The sequence below is a fragment of the Astyanax mexicanus genome, chromosome 4, assembly GCF_023375975.1.
Source record: "Astyanax mexicanus isolate ESR-SI-001 chromosome 4, AstMex3_surface, whole genome shotgun sequence".
NCBI lineage: Eukaryota > Metazoa > Chordata > Actinopteri > Characiformes > Acestrorhamphidae > Astyanax > Astyanax mexicanus.
This window is the reverse complement of record NC_064411.1, coordinates 37,519,367-37,544,682: the sequence shown is the minus strand read 5'-3', so window position 1 is coordinate 37,544,682 and position 25,316 is coordinate 37,519,367. Positions and strand designations below refer to the sequence as shown.

Below are 25,316 nucleotides of genomic sequence, written 5' to 3'. Positions count from 1 at the left end.
CAGTAAAACATGGTAAAAGATTAAAAAAGTGGTAAAACAAAAGATGCAAAAACAGTAAAACATGGTAAAAAACGGTAAAAACATGGTAAAACATTTGAAAAGTGGTAAAACAATAAAAGATGCAAAAACAGTAAAACGTGGTACAAACGTGGTAAATTATGGTAAAAACATGGTAAAAGATTAAAAAAGCAGTAAAACATGGCAAAACATGGTAAAAACTGTAAAACATGGCAAAACATGATAAAAAAGTGGTAAAACAATAAAAGATGCAAAAACAGTAAAACATGGTAAAAAAAAAACACACATACCACTACTGACCCAACTATTCTTCTCTCTCTTATCCTGACCCAACTATTCTTCTCTCTCTTATCCTGACCCAACTACTCCTCTCTCTTATCCTGACCCAACTACTCCTCTCTCTCTTATCCTGACCCAACTACTCCTCTCTCTCTTATCCTGACCCAACTACTCCTCTCTCTTATCCTGACCCAACTACTCCTCTCTCTCTTATCCTGACCCAACTACTCCTCTCTCTCTTATCCTGACCCAACTACTCCTCTCTCTCTCTTTTCCTGACCCAACTACTCCTCTCTCTCTTATCCTGACCCAACTACTCCTCTCTCTTATCCTGACCCAACTACTCCTCTCCCTTATCCTGACCCAACTACTCCTCTCTCTCTTATCCTGACCCAACTACTCCTCTCTCTTATCCTGACCCAACTACTCCTCTCTCTCTTATCCTGACCCAACTACTCCTCTCTCTCTTATCCTGACCCAACTACTCCTCTCTCTCTCTTTTCCTGACCCAACTACTCCTCTCTCTCTTATCCTGACCCAACTACTCCTCTCTCTTATCCTGACCCAACTACTCCTCTCCCTTATCCTGACCCAACTACTCCTCTCTCTCTTATCCTGACCCAACTACTCCTCTCTCTCTTATCCTGACCCAACTACTCCTCTCTCTCTCTTTTCCTGACCCAACTACTCCTCTCTCTCTTATCCTGACCCAACTACTCCTCTCTCTCTTATCCTGACCCAACTACTCCTCTCTCTCTTATCCTGACCCAACTACTCCTCTCTCTTATCCTGACCCAACTACTCCTCTCTCTCTTATCCTGACCCAACTACTCCTCTCTCTCTTATCCTGACCCAACTACTCCTCTCTCTTATCCTGACCCAACTACTCCTCTCTCTCTTATCCTGACCCAACTACTCCTCTCTCTTATCCTGACCCAACTACTCCTCTCTCTCTTATCCTGACCCAACTACTCCTCTCTCTCTTATCCTTACCCAACTACTCCTCTCTCTTATCCTGACCCAACTACTCCTCTCTCTCTTATCCTGACCCAACTACTCCTCTCTCTTATCCTGACCCAACTACTCCTCTCTCTCTTATCCTTACCCAACTACTCCTCTCTCTCTTATCCTGACCCAACTACTCCTCTCTCTCTTATCCTGACCCAACTACTCCTCTCTCTCTTATCCTGACCCAACTACTCCTCTTTCTTATCCTGACCCAACTACTCCTCTCTCTCTTATCCTGACCCAACTACCCCTCTCTCTTATCCTGACCCAACTACTCCTCTCTCTTATCCTGACCCAACTACTCCTCTCTCTTATTCTGACCCAACTACCCCTCTCTCTTATCCTGACCCAACTACTCCTCTCCCTTATCCTGACCCAACTACTCCTCTCTCTTATCCTGACCCAACTACTCCTCTCTCTCTTATCCTGACCCAACTACTCCTCTCTCTCTTATCCTGACCCAACTACTCCTCTCTCTTATCCTGACCCAACTACTCCTCTCTCTCTTATCCTGACCCAACTACTCCTCTTTCTCTTATCCTGACCCAACTACTCCTCTCTCTCTTATCCTGACCCAACTACTCCTCTCTCTCTTATCCTGACCCAACTACTCCTCTCTCTCTTTTCCTGACCCAACTACTCCTCTCTCTCTTATCCTGACCCAACTACTCCTCTCTCTTATCCTGACCCAACTACTCCTCTCCCTTATCCTGACCCAACTACTCCTCTCTCTTATCCTGACCCAACTACTCCTCTCTCTCTTATCCTGACCCAACTACTCCTCTCTCTCTTATCCTGACCCAACTACTCCTCTCTCTTATCCTGACCCAAGTACTCCTCTCTCTCTTATCCTGACCCAACTACTCCTCTCTCTTATCCTGACCCAACTACTCCTCTCTCTCTTATCCTTACCCAACTACTCCTCTCTCTTATCCTGACCCAACTACTCCTCTCTCTTATCCTGACCCAACTACTCCTCTCTCTCTTATCCTGACCCAACTACTCCTCTCTCTCTTTTCCTGACCCAACTACTCCTCTCTCTCTTATCCTGACCCAACTACTCCTCTCCCTTATCCTGACCCAACTACTCCTCTCTCTTATCCTGACCCAACTACTCCTCTCTCTCTTATCCTGACCCAACTACTCCTCTCTCTCTTATCCTGACCCAACTACTCCTCTCTCTTATCCTGACCCAACTACTCCTCTCTCTCTTATCCTGACCCAACTACTCCTCTCTCTTATCCTGACCCAACTACTCCTCTCTCTGTTATCCTGACCCAACTACTCCTCTTTCTTATCCTGACCCAACTACTCCTCTCTCTCTTATCCTGACCCAACTACCCCTCTCTCTTATCCTGACCCAACTACTCCTCTCTCTTATCCTGACCCAACTACTCCTCTCTCTTATCCTGACCCAACTACTCCTCTCTCTCTTATCCTGACCCAACTACTCCTCTCTCTTATCCTGACCCAACTACTCCTCTCTCTCTTATCCTTACCCAACTACTCCTCTCTCTTATCCTGACCCAACTACTCCTCTCTCTCTTATCCTGACCCAACTACTCCTCTCTCTCTTATCCTGACCCAACTACTCCTCTCTCTCTTATCCTGACCCAACTACCCCTCTCTCTTATCCTGACCCAACTACCCCTCTCTCTTATCCTGACCCAACTACTCCTATCTCTCTTATCCTGACCCAACTACCCCTCTCTCTTATCCTGACCCAACTACTCCTCTCTCTCTTATCCTGACCCAACTACTCCTCTCTCTCTTATCCTGACCCAACTACTCCTCTCTCTTATCCTGACCCAACTACTCCTCTCTCTCTTATTCTGACCCAACTACTCCTCTCTCTCTTATCCTGACCCAACTACTCCTCTCTCTCTTATCCTGACCCAACTACTCTCTTCTCTCTTATCCTGACCCAACTACTCCTCTCTCTTATCCTGACCCAACTACTCCTCTTTCTCTTATCCTGACCCAACTACTCCTCTTTCTCTTATCCTGACCCAACTACTTCTCTCTCTCTCTTATCCTGACCAAACTACCCCTCCCTCTTTCTTATCCTGACCCAACTATACACTGAATTGTAAATCTAAATTTATAAATAATATCAAAATCAGATATTTAAAGAACATGGAGAATTAATTTTGTTTATTTTTTACAATATTCCTCAGCCCTACCTAAAGATTTGTATATCATATCCATTACAATAATACCATTGTTTGTTTTGCTTTTTACTATAAAGTTTTAGGGGTATTTTTTGTACAGTTGTTTATGTTTGAAGTTTACCTACATGCATTAATGTGTTTTAGTTTTGTAACAGACATTTTTGTTTTGTTTACATTATTTATTTTGTTACATTAACATTATTCTATACAAAATTAGAGTCTTGGTAAATTACTATTGTTTTTACAAATTACACAAAATATCGATTTCTTCTTTTGCTTTGACTAAGTATATCATAATAAAATATTTTTTTAAATATTTTCTTGCAGTAGTGTGTTCTTGGAATTGACATATCGCCAAGAATGTCATTATTTCAACAATACCCTAAAAATGTCTGACGTATTAACATATTGTTAATACGCCAGACATGGGATACAGGGTTCTTTGAATTGATGGTAGGTGTTATATACAATACTTTTGCGTGAGTTGTCAGATTAATAAGGTGGGGTAAGGGGTTGATCATTATTGCTTAATGCAATCAAATCCTCATAGCAATATGTAGAATTCCTTCACTCCAACAAAATAAAACTAAGATTGATTCTAGCCATGAAGAAACAATAAAATGAGTGTGTCCCAATACTTTTGAACAAATAAGGTCAAGTTGCTTTTCTGCAACACCATGGGGAATTATATTTCATTACAACAGTGGTTTGTTATAAAGGTGAGTACAGCCTGCCTCAGCTTCCTGTAATTGATTACAGACCAATTATTTTGGTCGGATCAAATTTTGGTCCATTGTTCTGGATCATGGTTCACAGCACCTGCGCAGCACATCACAGCACACTGGCTAGTTTGGTTTGGACCAAACTAGGCGAATGTAAAACATCCTAAATCTACGTTTCCTTTCAATGGTATTTACGTAAATCTCTATTTTAAATGTTTAGTCCACAACTAGGCTTAATCCCTGTGTGGGAAACTGCCCAATAGCGTATTAAACAGCCATAATCCTTAAATAAACAACAGACCACAATCATGTTGATAAATCAAATTTTCTCCTTTATTTAAAAAGAAACAAAAATTACGCAGTTCCTTCTGATTTGACTGTAGTTTTATCACAGGGTCTTTTCCCCCACACTTGCTCCATCTTGTGCACGTGAGCCTTGGAAGATTTGGAGAAGGTGCTTTTGACTATGTGAAGTGGAACAGATTTGCCGCTCAGATACAGTTTGTTTGCACATCCTGGTATTCCAGGCTGTGTGGAAGATTCTTCTGACTTCAGAATGCTGGCAAAAGCAAAAATGTACCCAGTCATGAAGGCATCAAAACCTGCTCTGTGAGTTCCTCCCTCTGCCTTCCTCTCTCTCTCTCCAGTTGGGCATTTAGACGTCTGCTGTGTGTTTTTGCCGTCAGCTGGAACTGAACCTCCATTTCCATTCTTGGCCTGGTCTGTCTGGCTGGGATCAGTAGTGCAGGAAGCTTGTACCTCCTCTCCACCAGTCTGGTGCACTGATTCGGCTATCACAGTATCAGTGACCTCTTGATCATCCTGCACCTCTTGCTCCTGCTCCATGTCCTCCAGGTGAGCCTTCTTCTCATTGGGCGAGCCATGCTCCTGCACTTCCTGGGCCAGCTTCTGTTTCTTCCTGCGCTTGCGTTTTTTCCTCTTGTCCTCTTTGGTTTTCTCGTCCTGCTGAATGATGAGGTCAGTGTCGTGGGACAGGGGGCACTGAGTGCCATTGGGACACCATCCATAAGCCTGACAAAGCAACAAACACAGAATAACTGTCAGGAAACAATCGTAACACGTACACCCACTACTAATCACTTTCAGAAAGGAAAACAGGGATGTAATTTGTGCAAATGTATATTTGTTTTAGTTAATCCTTAAAGTTAAAGAATTTTAACATGCGTACGATTTAATATGTTGAGGATTAGAACTTGTTTATAGTGCGACTTGTATATTAGGGTTTAGTAAGCACAAAAATGAATGACAGTGAATGGAAGTAACAAAGAATGAAAAAAAAAAAGTGTGTTGGTCAAACAACAGTAAATCTAATCCCAGTGTGAATTGGTCAAGCAAAAGAACAGTACATGGGCATGCAGAAAATAAAAGAACAGAGCCCTATGGTGGGGCAATAATGAGTTGGAACAATGTTGATTTCTTAAAAATTAAAGTACAATTTAAACAGCAAATACTGGACAGAAAAACAAGCAGAAAAAGAAGAAAAATAAACCATAACTCTAGGTTTGGTGCAGGCACTTAGCAGCACAAACATGGCAATTTGAAATGCAGTTATATAATCTTAACGGTTATAGTTACCGAAAGGCTAATCTCCTTGAGTGTCATGTTTGCATGTAAACCCTGATGTTTAGTGTTCGTTTTCTATAGTCTGCCCTCTAGTGGAAGCCTTCAGTAAAATGTGTAGCAAACAAGCAAGCATGAGAGCAATTAATTATTTCATGACACAGCTGACGACTGTGTACATGAACATATGGCCTAAAAGCAAGATTATCTCCAGGCTTTGGTATGTGGTTACTTTAGTACAGGGGTGTCCAAATTACGGCCCGCGGGCCATTTGCGGCCTGTTTCCTTTTTTGGAGCGGCCCGCGAGGTATTTTAGAAATAGAATGAAAGTTGGCCCGCTGTTAAGCAGGTTTTTATAATGTGAGATTCAAAGTTTGAACGCTAGGTGTCAGAAACGGGCCAAAGAGTCTAAAAGCAGCGAGAGTGAAGTTGTAGTGCAGAAAAACGGGCCAAAGAGGCTAAAAGCGGAGAGAGTGTTCAGTTGTAGCGCAGAAAACGAGCCAAAGAGTCTAAAAGCGGAGAGAGTGTTCAGTTGTAGCGCAGAAAACGGGCCAAAGAGTCTAAAAGCGGAGAGAGTGATTAGTTGTAGCGCAGAAAACGGGCCAAAGAGTCTAAAAGCGGAGAGAGTGCGCAGTTGTAGCGCAAAAAACGGGCCAAAGAGTCTAAAAGCGGAGAGAGTGCTCAGTTGTAGCGCAGAAAAACCGGCCGAAGAGTCTAAAAGTTGCCATAATTAAAGAGTTTTATATTAAGAGACATCATGAAATTAAACATCAATTTGAAAAATCTTAGTTTACACAACACTGTCAAAGATAGTAAGTCAAGTAAAATTGTGTGTAAATAAAAGTAATCAGGAAAATGTACTATTTAAAATGGTATATTTCATTATTTGTTTTATTACAAAGTCTGTGGCCTGTGACTTCAAATATAATTCTCCTTCTGGCCCCCAACAAAAAAAGTTTGGACACCCCTGCTTTAGTATATCTGGTGGAACTCACAGAGAACTGGATGCAGATGTCCGGGGTGCCACCATGGCTCTGGTTGTCTAAGCAAGGCCTGTAGTCCACGTATCTCTGCAGGTGCCCAGTGTAGTTATAAAACTCCAGGAACAAACGCGACCCATCAGAACCCGCCTCGACAGATCTGGCGTTGTCCAACTTGCTGTAAAGAGATTTTAGCAGATTCTTTTTAGTGAAAACTGTTCATTGTTGGATAATGTTATTAATTATTAAGCAAACGTTTTATGAACGTACCACTTTTTATAGGCATATTCCAAGTATGATGCAGTGAGGCGCAGCTCATACTCTGTGGCGTACTTGGTGTCGTAGATGCCAGCAGGGAACATCTGCGACAGGTCTGCTATAAACGTTCCCAGCTTCTCTGGCAGATGGGCGTAAAAGCATTGGTACAGGAACACCATATCGATCAGGCCGTTATGGACCACCAGAGGCTTGTTGGCCCTCAGGAGTTCCACAAACAGAGTGCGCAAATTTACTCCATGGGCATCTGCTCCCTTAGAATATAAGACGAATAGAAAAAAATAATTGTTCAAATATCATTCCTTGATAAGCAGGCATATAAAGGCATCCACTGGTCTAAATGCATTAATTCAAATGCATTGATTTGGGCCCATTACATGTAATTAGAACGATAAATAAAGATGTAGAATGTAACAACGGATGCAATAAATGTTCAGCAACCAAACTTATTTGGCTTAAAACCCCCCAAAAAAACTTTGGAAAAAATAAGTGAATCTAATTTAGAATTTATACCACACAATTAAAAAAACAACCTACATTATACACGATTTACTTTAGCTACACTGTTTGGTGCCATCAACCTGTTCTCAACTATCAGCAAGTAATCCAGCTGGAAACAGTTAGCATCGCAGCGAACACACTTACACACTGCTTAGAATGGCCATTAGCATTGCGGCTAAATTACTCCAAGCCTGCCGAGGCCGGTTGTTAGCATCGTGCATCGTACGTTTTCCGTACAGGGAAACCCATTTTTTTTCCAATAGAAATTCCTCATTCAATATATTGTGTAGCCCAAAAATAGGCTTAATCCCTGTCTGAGAAACTGCCCCACAAACTAAAAACTGTTTTTTATCCATATTGTGCTTTGGTGGTGTGTCTGCTGGGATGGTAAAAGTGTTTGGTTGTGCTAAGTGTAGGTTATTTAATTTACACAATAGTGAAAAAAGTGGCAAAAAATAATAAAAACTTTAGTTTAGGACAAATATTTCTTTTCAATGCTTCCTTACATGTAACATATTGGATTTAATAATCTATAAATTATTTGCATCCAAGACCAAGCAAACCAATTAACAAGTACAATAATCTGAGACAATCAGTTGATGGACACTAAAGATGGAAGACATGTTTGTTTATAAGATACAACTCACCTTATCATTGCCCTTGTTATAAGGAACACCTTGAGCATACTGCTTGTTGAAGTCGAACCCATGCTGTACAAGGAACTGCACAGACTGAGGCTCAATGATGTACTCCTCTGAGCACAACAGCGTCAGATTATACACCTGTACCAGGTACGTACTGTCTGCCTGTAAACAGAGATCGAAGACCTGCCTTTAAATCAGCTACACAAAAAAGAAACAAGACAGCCAAGGCAGAACACTTACTTTATCATCAAGCTTTTTATAGCAGGCAATCCCCAGAGACAGTATAGAGCGGGTACGAGCAGCATGACATATCGATTTATACCGATCTTCAACCGACCTGGGAGGGGGGAAAAAAAGAAACAGTCAAGGTTGGATAAAATAGCTAAGGTGTGTTTTTTTAGCATGTGCATTTACTATTATGAAGCACACTGATATGTTTGTATTAATTTCTATTATACCATGTTAGGTATTGTATGATTCATAACCTTTTATTTAAACTCACTCACTCTGCTAGAAGAGCTTTCCTCGCTCCAAGACCACTCAGCTCCTACAAGATAAAAAGAGATACAAATTACTAGTTATTATTGTTTCTTTTAAGATATGTTTTGGAATACTCTCTTATTTTTTCATTTAATACTCCAAATTACTTCTCTAAAATGCAATACCTTATTACCTTGCTGAAAAACTTTTACCAGCTTAGCCCTTGACCAGCACAAAAACTTGACAAACAGCTGTTAGTAGATTTTGTTTCTCTCTGGATTGGATTAATTTAGCTTCCATAGCTTGTATATTCTCTACCGATTAATCATCACCATAAGAGCTGGAGCATCCATTAAACACAATTGTCAGTTGTTTATATTACCGGTACATTTGTTTTTTGCTGCTTTCTTTCTATATGTAAAAAGTAAAGAACTAGTACAGAAATTCCTTTTCAAATCTATATTATACAAACTATTATGAGTACTTTATAACAAACTTCAATATAATAGTAGCTCAATTTTATATACAATACTAATCAGAAGTTTTAAAACACCCCAATTTTTTAGTTGTCTAGTAGCAGTAGACACTGCCTTTTTATTTTCTTATCTATGACTTTATTACTGCACTAGTTATTATAATGAAAGTGTGAATGTGCTGTGTGTAAATGCTGCAATAGAGAGTGCAGTAACAATCTGTTCCAATACTGCTTTATTCCAGACAAAAGGCTTTGTAAATTGACAGTTTTTAAAATCTATTTTCAAACACCAGTGTATTTTCATTGCTAATTACTTTTTACCATATAGTGACAAAGCCGTCCAAAAGCAGTGTGAAAGACAGCTGGTGGAGAACATGCCAAGATGCATGACAACTGTGATATAAAAGCCTTATTCCACCAAATATTGATTTCTGAACTCTTAAAACATTATGATTATGAACTTGTTTTCTTAGCATTATTTGAGGTCTGAAGGTTTTTTTTTTGATATTTCAATATTTTTATTTGCAATTTGTGAGAAATGTTGTCCTTAGTAGTGATGGGTCTGACGACCCTGAAAATTCGGCACATGCGCCGAGCTGTCAAGGCGAAACCCCGTGTCGGTGCGCGTATCAAGTTAAGGAAAACCACGTGACCGATACACTTCCTGTATCGTTTGGTAGCGATGGGTCTGACGACACTGAAACATCGGCGCATGTACCGAGCAAACAAGGCGAAACCCCGTGTCGGACCGCGTCTCATTTTAAGGAAAACCAAGTGATCGAAGCAGTTCCTCGCACAGTTGCTTGCAATGACTTTTTAAGTCCAGCAGATGTCGCCACTAAGTGATACAGCAACACAGTGTCGATACAGTTTGGGAAATGTGCCATACACCCAATGAGGCTTCATCTGCCCATCACTAGTCCTTAGTGTGTAGAATAAAACAGCAATGTTAATTTTACTCAGACATATACCGATAAATAGCAAAATCAGAGAAACTGATTCAGAAACTTAAATGGCCTTACAAAGTGCTGTAAGAAACTTTACACAGCTTTTAAAGAGTCTATGGCACACACATACATTACTATGGTCTCTTATGGGTTATAACTAGTAAAACAAAGTTAATCCTCACCGTGTCCAAAGCAGTGAAAGTGGCTGTTTTAAAGGCGAGCACCATCGACGGCCACAGCTCCTTAAAATTGTCATTTTGCACGTCTATAACGGGTACAACCATGGACGAGCTCATCCTTACTCTTATCTCTCCTGCTTCAAAATAATTTTAAAAAATCTAATTATCCTACCCTTTCTAACCTGACCTACAGTATTTACTCAGTGTACACATTAAGACTCTGCTATGTTAGTAGTTAACGGCGCTCATAAACAAAGAAATGAGCTGATAGAAGTATAAATACCTATCTACATATACTAAACAGTTAACGTTATACAGAAATGCCGTGTTTTTACACTATTTCTGTTTAAAAATAACTCAAATATCATCCACCTTCCACTTAAACACAAACAGCCAGCCGCCTGATTCTCCATGTGTGAGATTATGAACTTCCTGTGAGAACGCCTGAACAGAAAACTCCCTTATTCTGAGTTTACAAATCGAAATAAACTGTGCAGAAATTCTCAAGCTTGTATTTTAGGCAGATTTGGAGACTTTAAATGTTATAGCTAGTTCTGGTAAGTTTATAATGCGTTTAAACTCATTTATTGCATTATTTAAAAGTATTTATATATCCACACAGGCAGTGCCGCCGCTTCACCACGCTCGCTTATGTAGAGGCCACAGAGCCGGGTTACGGGAGCCCGCCCACTTTCTATTCCCTCGTTATATCAGAAAATAACCTCACCGCTAAAGGGAGCCAGCGAATGATTCCTCAGTGAATGGGTGTGAATGGAGCTAAAACGCTACATGCTCAAATTAACAATAGCAGGTAAGTACTTAACCATGAGATTCCTTAAATTTTAAAAACTATAATGAATATTTCGTTTAATAAAGTAAAGACCAATTACCAGTACATTACCATTTTTCTACAACAAACCTTTTATGCAGTAAAGACGTGAGTATTGCTGCTACTTTGTTCAATTTAGTCGAGTTGCAAACGGTGGATGTCGTATAATCTACTTGTAGTATGACTTCATTCACTAAATAAATAAAACAGAGCTTATTTACCCCTCCACTTAATGCAGTGAATGTATTTTGCTAAAAGTATTGCTACTTTTATGTCATCAGAGAAAGCTAAACTTAAAGTTGTACGCATTAAATGCAATGACATCAACATCCATAAAAGAAATGCTCCAGGGATTCATCTTCTGACTTTCAGAAAGCACATAAACGTTAGGGGGTTTCTTGTAAGAATCTTTATATTCATAGTGAATCTTTTGTCTCATATCATCATAAATAATATTATTACACTACGAGTCAATAAAGGATCGCTTTGCATTCCTTCTTTAAATCTTTATGATAACTAATTTTTTTAAATGGTGCGACATATAAAAGATCTCTGTGACAATCTAAAAAGTCCTTAACAGAAATCATACATTTTTTCATTTCAAAATATTGACTTCTTATTGATTCAAGATTCAATATATTTACTTTGTTATATATATATATATATATATATATATATATATATATATATATATATATATATATATATATATATATATATATAGAGCACGGTTAAAGGCTTATAATTGGAGTTTAGAAGCTTTAAATGTGTGTATGTGGTACTGAAACACTTAGAATTGTTCTGTGCTGAGATCATGACACGTTTTTCAGTATAAAAATATTTAAAAACATTGAATAATTTTCTCAGTTTCTCCATATAAACCAGATTTCCCTATATGATCAATAAGGTATCTGTCTGTCTGATATGAACCCATTCATTTTTTTGAGCGCCCCCTGCTGGTGTGGTAACTCCACCACATGTAGTTAAGTGGGGGTTCTCCGCTCTGGAGATTCTCTGATGGTGTGGAGACAGAGAAGCGCCATTTTGGCTCAAACAACTCGGAGTTGCACTTCTTTTTAAGCTGATTTTTTTAACAGTTTTGAGGAGCTGGTGAGTTACCAGCCTCGCCGGGGTGGATGTTAGATATTGGAAACATTTCTACGTGTTTTTTTATTGGAGCTGAAAGCTGCTGTTAGACCTGCAGCTTGTTTGTTTGTTACTTAGCTTGAAGGCTAGCTAGCGTTAGCTACGTGTCTGCGGTAGCGCCAGGCTACCGTTACTTTGGTAACTAGCTTAGCTAACCATAGCTTGTTAGTTAGCCTAGCTTAGCTAGCGTTAACTAGTTAATAAACTAGTGTGTTTTAAAGGTCATGGGCGGCTGCTCGGCTCCAAACTGCTCCAACTCCACCACCATAGGGAAGCAGCTGTTTCGCTTTCCGAAAGACCCCGTGCGGATGAGAAAGTGGCTGGTAAACTGTCGCCGGGACTTCGCGCCGACCCCCTGCTCCAGACTGTGCCAGGCGAGTGTAGCTCTCGCGCTCCTGCTGTTATGTATCTGATACTATCTGTTAATAAAGAGACTGAAACACAGCTTCACACAGCCCTGCTGCTCTGAGTGTGGAAATACCTCTAGCCCCTGTGTACTAGATTATAAATCTGTGTTTCTATGTCTTGCAGGATCACTTCGAGGAGAGTCAGTTTGAGGAAATCGCCCGCTCGCCAGCAGGGGGAAGAAAACTGAAGCCTAATGCGATTCCCACACTGTTTAATGTACCAGACCCACCCTCACCCATCACTCCTCATGTAGTGCTGCCCCTCAAACCTGAACCAGGTAACCTAGAGTTCTAATGGCATGACATTTCCACGTCCAGTACAATGAGGCATGCGATAGGATAAGTAAAAATATGTACTAGTGCATCATGTACAAAAAAAGTTACTATATTTTAGTAAGTTAATTCAGTTAAAAATATGACACGCTTATATTATATAGCTGTATTTGACACAGAGTGATCTATTTTAAGTGTTTATTTATTTTATTGTTGATGATTATGGCTTACAGCCAATTTTAGGATGGTTTTGTTATTATTTTAATATTTTTTACAATTATTTTTTTATTATGTCATTATTAATGACAGAAAATGTTTAATTACATTTCTCAGTTTGCCAGATAACTTAATCCCACACCAGATTCTTTTTCCCCTGACCTTTCTCTATTACTGGAGATGACTATTTGGTACTTTTGGCACTGTGGGCAGTGTGCCAAGTCCTGCTAGAAAAAGAAATCTGCATCTTCATAAAAGTTGTCAGCAGTGAATTTTACATTACATCACCAGAGTCTGGAGAAAGAGTGGAGAGAGACACACAGTCCTAACTGCTTGAGGTCTAGTGTGAAGTTTTCACAATTAGTGATGGTTTGGAGAGACATTTCATCTGCTGGTGTTGGTCCACTGCATTATATATCAAGTCCAAAGTCAGTGCAGTGTTTTCCCAGAAAATCTTACATCACTTCATGCTTCCCTCTGCTGACAACTTTTATGGAGATGTGAAGGAGGACTTGGCACACTGCCCACACTGTAAAAAGTACCAATTGGTCATCTCCAGTAATAGAGAAAGGTCAGAGGGGGAAAAAAATATGACGTGGGATTAAATTACTTTATAATGCTCTGAAAAATGTAACTACTTTTTTAATAATGACATAATAACAAAATAATAATAAATTAATAACAAAACCATCCTAAGTTAAAGTGAGTCCACAGCAATGTAAGCCCAGGAGCAGAACTGTGAAATCTGGAACTATTTGGGCTAAAAATATATCAATTTTTTTTATTTATTTTTTTTGTTTTAGCAGAGAAGGATTTGAACGTTGGGGACCATGGTTATGCCCGCCGGCAGCCACGAGTGGACCCTGAGGAAGAAGAGCGACAGAGAGCGGAAGAGGAGCAGCCCTGCTCGCTCTGCCAGCACTACAAAAGCCAGCTGGAGCAGCAGCAGCAGCACACAGCCCGGCTCCAGAGAGAGGCCAGTACTTCATCCCCCATTAGAACAAACAGGACAGGGCCGAGTGAACGTAGAAAGAGAGCCAGTGCCAGATTGCGTCTGGGAGTTGGAGCATAATAAAGAGTAAAAATAGAAGTGGCTTAGCTGAGCTCTGTCCCTTTGGTTATTATTTTTGTGTCTCTGTGCTGGCACAGATTCTGTATCGCTTGGAAGGCAGCACATTACCAGAAACTCATCTCAGTTACATTATTTTATGCTTTCCACTTGAGCAGATGTTTCTCTTACAGGATGGTAAATTTGATTTGATTTTATGCCTTAAATTAGGCCTGAAATGAACTATATGTCTTATGTAACCTTGAAGATAAGAAAGTTTGTATTACTGAATTATGTTAAGGTTTAAGGGAAGTATATAATGGATAAATAACCAGTTTTCTTCTGTTATTTAAATAAAAGTGTTATTTAGTGTGCAGTTCTGGTTAATAAATGATTTTAAAAACTTATTATGAATGACAACAGTCTGATTGTGCAGGTTAATTGTGGTATATAATGGACTAAACTAGAGACTTTCTTCATGTTTACATGGAACATGAAATACTTAAAACAAATCTATTTAACAGTGCAATTAATAATATATTTCTACATGTAAATTGTTTGAAATGGATCCATATAAAATAATATTTAGCATCTGTGTCAGAGGGTGCAGCTTAAAGTAGCTGAATGACTTCATCATTAGAAGGAGTGTCTACAAACATTTAGACATGTAGTATATCAGTCTTAAATGTGCAGAACCAAAACGAGAGAAAAGGTTGTTAAACATTCGTGTGCAAGATCATGCTCAGCATATGGTCACTATGCAACTTTGACAATCAATTCTGCTCCTTGTTTTACCGTTCAGGCAGAGGAGATGAAGAAACGTCTGCACAAGCTGAGCAAGATGGAAAAAGGACTGCAAATGTTTCTGTACGAGGACCAAATCCGGGCTCTGACCTTGGCCAAGCGCTCGCGGCGGGCCGTGTGGTCTCACGACACAGTGCTGACCGCCCGCAAGATCCGCTGTGCAGTCGGAGTCAAAGGGTACGAGTTTCTCCGAGAACTGGGCTACCCTCTTCCCTCCTACAGGACGCTGTGTAACCGCCTGGAGCCTAAAATGATGATGACCACCAGCATGCAGGAGGACCTAGCAGATTTAGGCCTGGGTATCATAACAGCATGTAATAGCCCTGAGGGCAATGGCACGGGTGATGAAGGACTGATTGGAATTATGACCTAAGACTGTGTGTGTGTGTGTGTGCGTGTGTGTGTGTGTGTGTGTGTGTGTGTGTGTGTGATAGAGAAAAAGAAAGAAAGAGATGTCTATTTTTGATGAAAAAGAATAATGTAAATTGCCACATTAGCTGAACTCCAAGCAAGGAGCAACTGAGGGATGTCTTAATTTATGTCACACTTATGTCCCATTATATAAACTGGTTAGAGAAAACCAGTCATTTTACTTTAGAATGAAGAAATCCAGTTTTACACTGTTTGCCCCTGATCCCAATTACACTGTGCATCATGCAATGTCAAAATGTTAATCTGTAGCTGTACACTTTGTTGTTGTTTGTCTACATTAGCCATAAAGCTGCAAGACTAAACTAAAAAAGCAGATTTCATACACCAAACATGGCTTGACTGATTAGATCATGTTTGGAACAGAAAGGAATATGTGTACTTTCAAACAAACCATTACTTTAATTATGTTTAAGTATCAAACTTTAGCTTCTGATTTATTCAGATTTAAAGTGGGATTTCGAAATATCTGCATTATGAAAACATTATGATGTTTCATGATTAAACTATAAGGAAATGTAAAAAATGCTTGAATTCCCCTTTAAGCATGATGGTACTCCATGCAGTTGATATTGTTTGTTAAGTATGAGATCAGGCTGTTTGATTAACATTGTTTTTTTTAATGTTCATAGTTTAAGATCATTGACCAAGCAAATAGCACACAAGCTACTCCTGGCAAAGCAAAGGTGTTCTTCAGAACAATAAAACGAGTTTAGGGAAATTGAATCACTTCCTTTTTTTTCCTTTGTATTGACTTTTTGTCTGGTTTTAGGACAGTGAAATCAATGGATAATCTGAAGGTCCTTTAAAGCCTTTTATCATTCACACTTAAACATATTTCTCCCCCAAACACAGATTTTTATATGATCAATAGTATTTGGTTTGTTGCATTCCTCAATGCCCTTTTTAAAAAGTATGAGCTCTCTGAGGCTCTCTGGTTTGAATCACTTGCCATCAGCAGCCCACGTTGCAGTGATGTTGCTAAAACTATATATTGTGCATCCATAGTTATGGATATTTAAAGTGTCCCCTCTGGCATCCTCAAGGTGGCATTCAGAAACATTATTCTCAACCTGTAGCATTGAGTTTTCTCAGAAGGTAACAGAACCGTTTAGAGTTCGTATTGTGAAACTATACATTTTTTCAGTTTGAGTTCTCTGAGGATTGCAGGTTCAAATCCAGGATCCAGGATGCTGTTTGTGAAGTTATTGGCCTTCCTCTCTCTGGATGGGTAGATGGTCAGCACAGGCATTTGTTAGCTGATGTATCAGTGCTGTGTAGCTGCACTTTCCAAGCATGCTGGATACTCAGTAAATCTGCATTAGTGGCAGTTGGAAAAGAGGCTGTGGCTGACTTCACATGTATCGGAAGAGGGAAATTCTAATGAGTGGGTGGGGTAATTGGACTTCTAAATTGGAAAGAAAATTTGATAAAATAAGAAACAAAGAACTCCAGTATGGTAGTCTTAATTAGACTTAATTCTTTCATTTTAATTTCATTTTAGATAAATTGGCCTTAAATAATGCATAAAGGCATGAGAGTGATCGGCTTAAGTATATTCATTTTTTTTCTATCAAAAAATAATGCAGTATTAGTGACACAGTGATTCATTTGCTTCGCTGAAGTAGGCTGCTTTCTCTACATTAGGCCTACTGCCAGGGTGTTCCAGAATCATTGTTTTGTTGAGAGTATAAATAATGCACTCCTGGGCCTTAGAATTAGTGTTGGTTACTGTACAGTTGTTATTGATGTCCATGACGTATTGAACCGTCCACGGGTAAAGGGTTATCACATAGAGTGACGCACTAGTGGTTGTGTTCACATGTCCAGACCTAGCAGTTTATATTTTTGTAAACACAGTTTGACTAAAATATTAAAGTTATTGGGTTCTAATGGCTGTATTAGGTAAATAATATTGAAATGTATAGTTTTATATGTCTCACTCGACTATAAATAGTAATATATACAATAGATTAAAAATTTTGAAATTATATTAAGCTCATCTAATTTTTTGGTGCATCAATTACTAATATCTATACAGGTAGATAGATGTGTATAAAACCCAACACTGCTTTATGGAGCAGAGGAACTTCTACAAAGTGTTGGAGCTTCGTCTTAAATCTCTGGAATAGGTTTGAGGGTCTTTATTGATTTACAACTATATCAGTACGTGAGCTCACTAAAGGTCTCGTGGCAGAATGCCATCAAATCCTCACAGCAGTGTTCCAAAATCTAGCGTTTTTAGTTTTTCGCAGATTAGTAAAGGCCCAAATCTCTTTTTTAAAATGAGAATTTATAACTCTGGAGGAGCAGGTGTTGTCAAACTGTTGGGCATATAATGTAACTGACTAACTCTTCTTTGTTTTCGTACATTCTAGAAATTCTAAAAACTAGGCAGCACAAACAAAAGTTCAATGTGTGATTCTAAAGTTGCCATTTTTTGTCCGTTTTCTAAGTTCTTTGTCTCTCAATATGAAGACCAAAAACATGCATGTTGCTATAGCTTGTAAACCATGAAAATGTCAATCCATCACATGGGATGACTATCTTATAAAGGGTGTTTATTATCAAACTACAAAAAAAACAGGTTTAATCCCAAATTACACACTACTCACTAAGTAGTGTACAAAAAAATGACATTACATATTCTAAGTTTAAGTACTGCATTATATATAAGGAACAGTGCAGTATTTACATTTATCAATGTGTAAAAATTTTTAATTTATTGTACTGTGTATACACATTGTAGTTCCAAGACATGTATAGTTCATTAGATAGATAATAAGGAGGTGTTTGAGATTCAGTCACAAAAACCTGCATGTGTTTGAAAATTATTTTTTTTTAAATGTGCTACTTATTATTATTATTTTTAGTTATGTTTTCAGTGTTGTATGGAGGGGGCAAACAAAGCTTTTCAAAAATATCCTTAAAAAAACCCTTTAAAAAGCTCCATTTTATTGATCAAAAACTGCAATTATGCATCAATAGGAGGCCAAAATGCAAAAAAGAAAACCTAACCTTTGTTTAAAACATCTGGAAATGTGTATTAACAATTTAATTAGCTGTAAAATTTCACTTCAAGGGCCTCACAAAGTATGTCAACAGAGTTGGACAGCTGACACACTGTCTCTAGTAGTGTGTAGGATCAGAATTATCTTGCTTAAAAATTACTTTTGTTTTGTAATTTTCTGTAAATGGTTTCTCAGTAGTGGAAAGCAGGACATTCTCTGTCATTCTTATAGAAACAGTCCCATCGGATTGGAGTCTGTTTTCATGGCCTTCCGTATGTCGTAATTGCCAAATGTTTAGCTCAAACAAACAGCAACAAATGGTCAACAGCCTGTGCCAGCGAGTGGGAAGCTCAAATACGGCTAAGCAAACATTTGAGCCACATTTTTACTTTCATCTGTTTCTCGCATTAGTGCTCATAGGGCCAGTTTACAATACAGAAGGTGGTACACATTAATTTTCATGGATTTATTTTTCATTTGTAAGATCTTGTTACTCATCTGTCTCAATTCTAACCAATATTACGGTTTAGTTTAATATTGTGATTCAGAAATGTGATTTCCATCTGTTTCCCTTTTTTTCTTCTCTATTGTTCTTCCAATTTATTCTCTAATTTTGAGCTCATCAGTTCAGAACATTAGCTGGGAATGGTCTGTGCTTTTGTAATGCACTTTCCATGCTTGACCTACTTGCAGATGATGTCATTCTGCCCTTCCAGCCAGATCAACAGCATGGAGGGTAATGGATTACTGCAAATAGATTTTGAGGTTTGCTTTGGATGAGAAAATCAATTGCTTTGGATGTAGTAGAAGCACAAGGCCCTGAACTCTGCCTGCATTGGTTGTGTGTGTTTGTGCAGGGGGGACGGCCTAGGCTGGACAAGCCTTTAAAAACTGCTGCGTAAACAGACACCACTTGTGTTTTTGGGTTTGTAAACAGGCCAAGCAAGATAACAGAGGTAGGTCCATCAACTGAGCTTCTACTTCTGTTTGTGTTGAGTGTTTTCTGCTAGCAAAAATAACTTATTAATGTTGCCATTTAAGGGATTCTCATAAAGGTGGTTAATTATTGAGATTATACTAGTTTTTAATGGTGTTTGTGTGTGATTTTAGCTTTTTGTGGTGATTAAATATGCTAAGGTGATTAAAACATGAACATTTTGGTATTCTGGGGTGTTTGGCTGCTTCACACTATTAAAACTGCAGGTAGGAAACTGAAAAGTAAAGATTAAATGTTAAAGGACAATGGCATTTGGCCAAAAGTACCCCATTTACCCTAAAATTTAGTCACTCAGCCTAAACACCCTTGCTTTTTTAGTTAATTAGCACTAACCTAGCTATGAGGCTAAAGCAGCTAACCTGATTAACCAAGCTAAGTTCTGACAAAATGGCAGCTTTAAAATGACTGGAACTAATATTTTTAGCTGTGACATACACACTATTACCACTGTCTAATGAAAAACCTGTATTTATGTTAACTTTCAGTGGAAGTCAATGAAAAAACTGTTTATTTCAGGTAATTTTGGATCATTTCTTTTGGTCCATTCATCAAGATATTTTAAGAAAGTGTAAGGGACCGTTTGTGTGTTCACAATATCTAGTAAATGAAAAATATCCAAAAATGGAGATTCTTATGTTTTATTGGTTAGAGCGTTTACCCCTCTTTTGTTGAAACTAATTGTCTCTACTGTCGAGGGAAGGCTTTCTACTGAGTACTGGAACCTTTCTATGAGGATTTGATTGATTTCAGCAACACAAGAGCATTACCCTTACGAAAAAAGTATACTTACAGTTTATTTTTAATAAGTAAACATAAGTAAAGTTGAAGTATATTTCCCAAGTATATGTAGTAAGTATAATAGGATCATTGTACTTGTAGTAGATTTGTAAGTGTACTAGTTCAATACTACTTGGGACTAAATTGGCGACAGAGCTAGCCCTTAGCATGGTTAGCGGCTAATGCTAATACTGCTCCAGCCACGGTGCTGGAGAACGAATAACTCTGTACTTCAGCGGAGTGGCTTTACTGCTTCTTATAAGCTCATTGGTAAAATTTCTGCATATTACAAGGCGCACTGACGATTTTTGGGGAGATTAAAGGGTTTTTAGTGTGCCTTATAGTACAAAAAAATATAACAATGTTTAGTATGTCACTGATATACACAAAAAAGTAAACTGAAAGCATACATGCTTAATTTTAGTTTAAAAGAAGTATGCTAATAGTACACTCGAATAAACTCATTTTTTGTAAGGGTAGTGACGTCACAATGTTGGATAATCACCACCTCATTTCATCCTAAACTCGAGCAAAATCATTCCAGAGAACACAGTTTCACTGCTCCTAAGATGGGTCCTCAATTTGTAGTCACCCTGTGTCTTACCTAAATTCCCAATGTCAGAACTATATGTTTTGGTTCATTATCGCACACTGCAAAAAATCCATTGGCAAAAACTAGATACAATTTATTTAAATTGAGACATAAATGCGTAAATTAAGCAAAAAAAATCTGCCAATGGGGTAAGCTAAATTTTCTTATAAAGTATTCTTAAAATAAGCAATGACAAAGCCTCAAAATGAGTGATGTAAGACTCAAATCAAGCAAAAATATTTTATTTTCTAGCTTAAATTTTGTATCAGAATAACTTGACTGGTGACGTTTTGTGTTTATTTTGAGTTCAAATTACTTAAAATAACGTGAAAAGTGAAAAGTAAGACTGAATAAGATAATTATTTCTAAAATATGTAAAACAATCTTACATTTACAATGCTTAGTATGCCTAAAACTCTTATCAGAGTAAGAAATAACATTTATTGCTTTCAAACTAGATTATTTCACTTGCTAAGATTTAATTTTTTGCAGTGCATTCTGTGGTGAAAAAAATATGTTTAAAATTCTATATGTTCCTCTGAATTATGAGGTTGTTTAAGAGTCATAATACTACTGTGCATTAGTTAGACATCAGTAAAAATCCGTATGTAAACACATGTAGTAATATCTAAATTGTGACTCTTAAATGATCTTGTGATCTCGAGTGATAAGAACAGATATAATAATTTGATATATTTTTCCTTTACTGCATAGCAAGACTTCACAATCCAATCATCAGAATGATGTGGAAATAAAGGTGTATGTATTTTGTATTCAGCTCTAGGTTCGGGTCAGGACGATGCAGGGTCTGCTGGCTCTGTGTTTGTCCGCTCTGCCTGCACTGCTCTGGGCGACCCCGCTGTTCGTGGAGGGGGACAATGATGGGTCACTGATCTGTAAACCTGCCCCACACTGGGACATCAATGGCCAGGTCCCTATGAAGGATCTGCTGGGAAAAGTAGGTGTTGTGGCTCTGCTGAAGGCCAGCTGACAGTTCTGCCTCACGCAGGCCGCCAGGTAAGAATGGGTGATGTAGACAACATATTAGGATGTGGTCACTTCACTGGGAGGACTTGGGTCATTATAAATCAAGTTGATTCATCAAAAAAAATTGAATTTTGACCAATGTTTTTTCCAGTTTTTTAATCATTCATGACAGTGGTATGATGTAGAACATCAGTTGACTGTAACACCAGTGACATACTGGTAAAAAAAAAAAAATAATAATAATTTGTGCACCTACTTAAAATCAATTATACAAAAAATTGTGGCAATATTTTGACATAAATTCAACTATCTAACAATTAAATCAAGTATTAAAAGTATTTTAAAGGTAAAATCCTGAAGTAACCTAAATGACACAACTTGTATTTAAAAATTTTGTTCTATAAATCAGGTCAGAAGTAGTTATATAGAAAGTATACATTTCATTAAATTATCTAAATTGCTAAAATGATCAGAACAAGCCTGTAGAAGCAAATAATATATATTTTTTAATGAGCTAATTTTAACTTCAGAACTAATTCAGCACTCTTACATTTTGTAAATGAGGTAAGATCATCCATCACACTTTCATAAACTGTCCTGTGATGCTCTCAGGTGTTAAGTCACTTGGCTACTTCATGAGATTAAATGACGGAAAGAGTGCTATAAGGAAGTTTCCACAGCTTTTAAAGAGTGACACATGGCCTCTTTTGGGTTAAACCTTTGTTTACTCAAATGATGAAAACTATTTATTTGGTGCCGGATCCATATTATCCATATGTAATGCAGCTATAAAACATGATTTTAAAAAAATACAATTTGAAGAAATATTAAAATAAATGCATCTTTAATTCTAGGTTAGCTGTGTGAATGGGTATACACTAGTATTTTATAAGTGTCTTTTTTAATCCCTGCATCCTTTCTTACATGGTTTCCTCACTCCTAATTGAGAATGACCCACCTACAAAATACACTGTGTTTGTTTTTTTAAAAAAAAGTAGATTTTATTTGAGTGTTGAGTGAGTCTAGGACAAATCTAAAATTCAGTTCTTGTGTTTTGTGCAGGCTGGGTGGACTGCGTGATAAGCTGGCCCGGAGCAACTTGACTGATGTGGGCTTCTTGGTGGTAAACGAGCAGGACGCCCACTCTAGAGCCATGTACTGGGAGCTGAAGAGAAGGACGGCTGAGGGCATCCCAGTCTTTCAGCAGAGTCCACTGCAGCCGGACGTTTGGGAGGCCCTGCGTGGAGACAAGGACGACTTTTTAGTTTACGATCGGTACTTCATTACACAAATACACTATATCATGATGTTTGTGGACAGCCCTTTTTAACAAATGCATTTACCTACTTATTTGTAGTCCTTGTAAAGCAATATTACAAATAGAATAAGCCATTAAGAAGTTCCATTAGGAACCTCTACAGCTCCATGCTGAGATGTCTGTCATGTTGGGTTACATATGTGTTAACACTACTTATGTAGTGTATATATAGCTCAATAAATATAAACAAATGTCGCCTAATCATTTATCATTCCTGGGACCTTTATCTTCCTTCCTAACAACATGGCACACTTTATTGACACTTTCATTTGGGCGCAACTATAACGTTGGTATTATAACTTTTTTTTTTTATCTGTGTATATAAAGCACAGGAAGCTGACATATTAAGCTGTCTTTATCTATTCTGATGACTCTATTTTGTCTCTCTTTCTCTTTTGTGCTAGCTGTGGCCAGCTAACCTTTCACATCGTCCTGCCATACAGTTACCTTCACCACCCCTACGTGGAGGCCGCCATAAGAGCCACGTACCACCGAGACATCTGCAACTGCACAGTGAGCATATATCTCTTAATATCTCTGAAAATGAAGTGTTCAATGCAAAAAAAAATCAAACATCACACCGATATTTGATTGTCTCTCTGCACATGTCAACCTGTGAAAAAACATAGTGCATCCAACAAGACTAAAGTGCCCATCTATCTTTTATACAGTAATAAAAACTTAGCTTGATAGCTTGATAGTGAACATGTTTGCACCAAAACATTTTTGGAGACGCACTTTTACATCAGTAAAAACCCACTTCAACCGTTTTTTTTTTTTTCCTTTCTGCAGCAGAATTTCAGGTGGCTGCTATGTTGTTGCTGGTATTTCAGGTGTTTCCAGCTGTTGTTGCTAGGAAGTTTCTGTGATGGCCAAGTTAGTTGCTGTGGTTTACATTAAAGCACAACCATTATTAATCATGCCTTTGTTTTATGTTTTAGGTGGACTCCAACTCTACTCTTTCAGACGAACAGCAAAACTCCACCACTGGAACCACGGGAACAAGCCCTTCACAAATCTCAGAAGAACCTCCAGCAGACCCTGCAAGACCTGTAAATGTTCATCACCATCATAGCCAAACCCATGGCCACTATCATCCCACCCACAGCCATCCAGTCATCACCAAAGCTGAAGACAGAAACATCGGAGTCAGTCACCATCACACACATGATGAAGGACAGGAGAGCCATGCCATTCACAAACATTAGCATCATCTTCCTAAATATAAATGTTTAGGGCTTTCACACAGTAGGGAAGTCGTAGTGGCACCTTGTTAAGCCTGAAACACATTCTCAAAAAAGTTGGTATGGTAAAACATTTATAAGTTTTTAATGTGCGACGTTTGAACAGACGTTTGAACAGATGTTGAAAAGATGCTTTGGAACTAAAGATACCAGTCAATGAATTTTCAGGTGTCCCATTCCCATTCTTTCTGCAAACGTGCCTTAAAAGAGAACTCCCTAACATTTAAAACGAGGCATTAATAACTTTAAAAGTACACAAGAAGCTTATTAAAACCACTGTTTACAACCCATAGCGTAACCTAATCTCCTGAACCTGTGACTAGTACTGTATATTAATAAATATAAATTAACCATGACCAGACAAAACACTTACTCTCATAACTTTTTCTGATTTGGGGCTGTATTTAAGTGGCTTGACTCATTTGAAGAAGACAGTTGTATAGAAAGCTTCAGTCAACATTAACACACCTGTTTAAGTGAAGTCCAGTTCTGTGAACTTTTGTGTTTGGTTGCTCCCAGGTTTTTCTCATAGCTCTTAATGAAGTGTGCACTTCAAACCTGTCTCAGGTGTGTGCATGCGGATGTGGAGCTGGATCGAAATCATGGGAAGCACCATCACTTATGTTCTGTACTTGGTGAACAGGAATATCCATATTTTATGCTTTCTGTTTATCCACACCTGATCCAGGTAGTGGACGGGTAAACTGCTTCACTGAAACACTGAATACAGTATTAAAATATGAGTACATATTCCTATTTAAAACATTCAATTTAAGTAGTAGGGGGAATCTATTTATGCAACAGTTTTACAAAATTCAGGTACAAGTAGGAATGGCATAATGCTGACTGGAGCAATGTGATGCACAAAGAAATTGAGCAGTAATTAGCTGTGTTTTTGTAAATTAAAATGTTTTCATGTTTAATAAAAAAATAATGAAATGAACATGGTTGTCTTATTCAGTTGACTTCTGATTAGG

The 25,316-nt window shown here is 38.3% G+C and overlaps 3 protein-coding genes across 5 annotated transcripts; 2 read left to right on the top strand and 1 right to left on the bottom strand.

The window, feature by feature from the left end:
* Window positions 1–4,509: 4,509 nt before the first annotated feature.
* On the bottom strand, window positions 4,510–11,061 carry toe1 (target of EGR1, exonuclease). Its single transcript, XM_007232113.4, has 7 exons — window positions 10,265–11,061; window positions 8,687–8,727; window positions 8,421–8,517; window positions 8,184–8,342; window positions 7,030–7,289; window positions 6,775–6,937; window positions 4,510–5,230 (listed from the first exon to the last, which is right to left on the bottom strand). The coding sequence occupies exons 1-7, from the start codon at window positions 10,376–10,378 to the stop codon at window positions 4,553–4,555; spliced, it is 1,512 nt and encodes a 503-aa protein (XP_007232175.2). The 5' UTR covers window positions 10,379–11,061; the 3' UTR covers window positions 4,510–4,552.
* Window positions 10,991–16,139, top strand: si:ch73-382f3.1 (THAP and Tnp_P_element domain-containing protein). 3 transcript variants are annotated; one of them, XM_015600988.3, is made up of 5 exons: window positions 10,991–11,072; window positions 12,458–12,610; window positions 12,768–12,921; window positions 13,936–14,108; window positions 14,983–16,139. In XM_015600988.3, the coding sequence occupies exons 2-5, from the start codon at window positions 12,461–12,463 to the stop codon at window positions 15,355–15,357; spliced, it is 852 nt and encodes a 283-aa protein (XP_015456474.1). In that variant the 5' UTR covers window positions 10,991–11,072; window positions 12,458–12,460; the 3' UTR covers window positions 15,358–16,139. The 3 variants fall into 3 exon arrangements, with proteins under 3 accessions (XP_015456474.1, XP_007232178.1, XP_022534873.1); XM_022679152.2 differs by lacking the exon at window positions 10,991–11,072 and adding an exon at window positions 11,984–12,200; XM_007232116.4 differs by lacking the exon at window positions 10,991–11,072 and having other exon boundaries at window positions 11,982–12,610; window positions 13,939–14,108.
* Window positions 16,140–19,270: 3,131 nt separating this feature from the next.
* On the top strand, window positions 19,271–25,282 carry selenop2 (selenoprotein P2). The gene is made up of 5 exons (XM_022679150.2): window positions 19,271–19,380; window positions 21,569–21,807; window positions 22,840–23,052; window positions 23,500–23,608; window positions 24,037–25,282. Exons 2-5 carry the CDS (start codon window positions 21,590–21,592, stop codon window positions 24,301–24,303), a joined length of 807 nt encoding a protein of 268 aa, XP_022534871.2. The 5' UTR covers window positions 19,271–19,380; window positions 21,569–21,589; the 3' UTR covers window positions 24,304–25,282.
* Window positions 25,283–25,316: the final 34 nt, after the last annotated feature.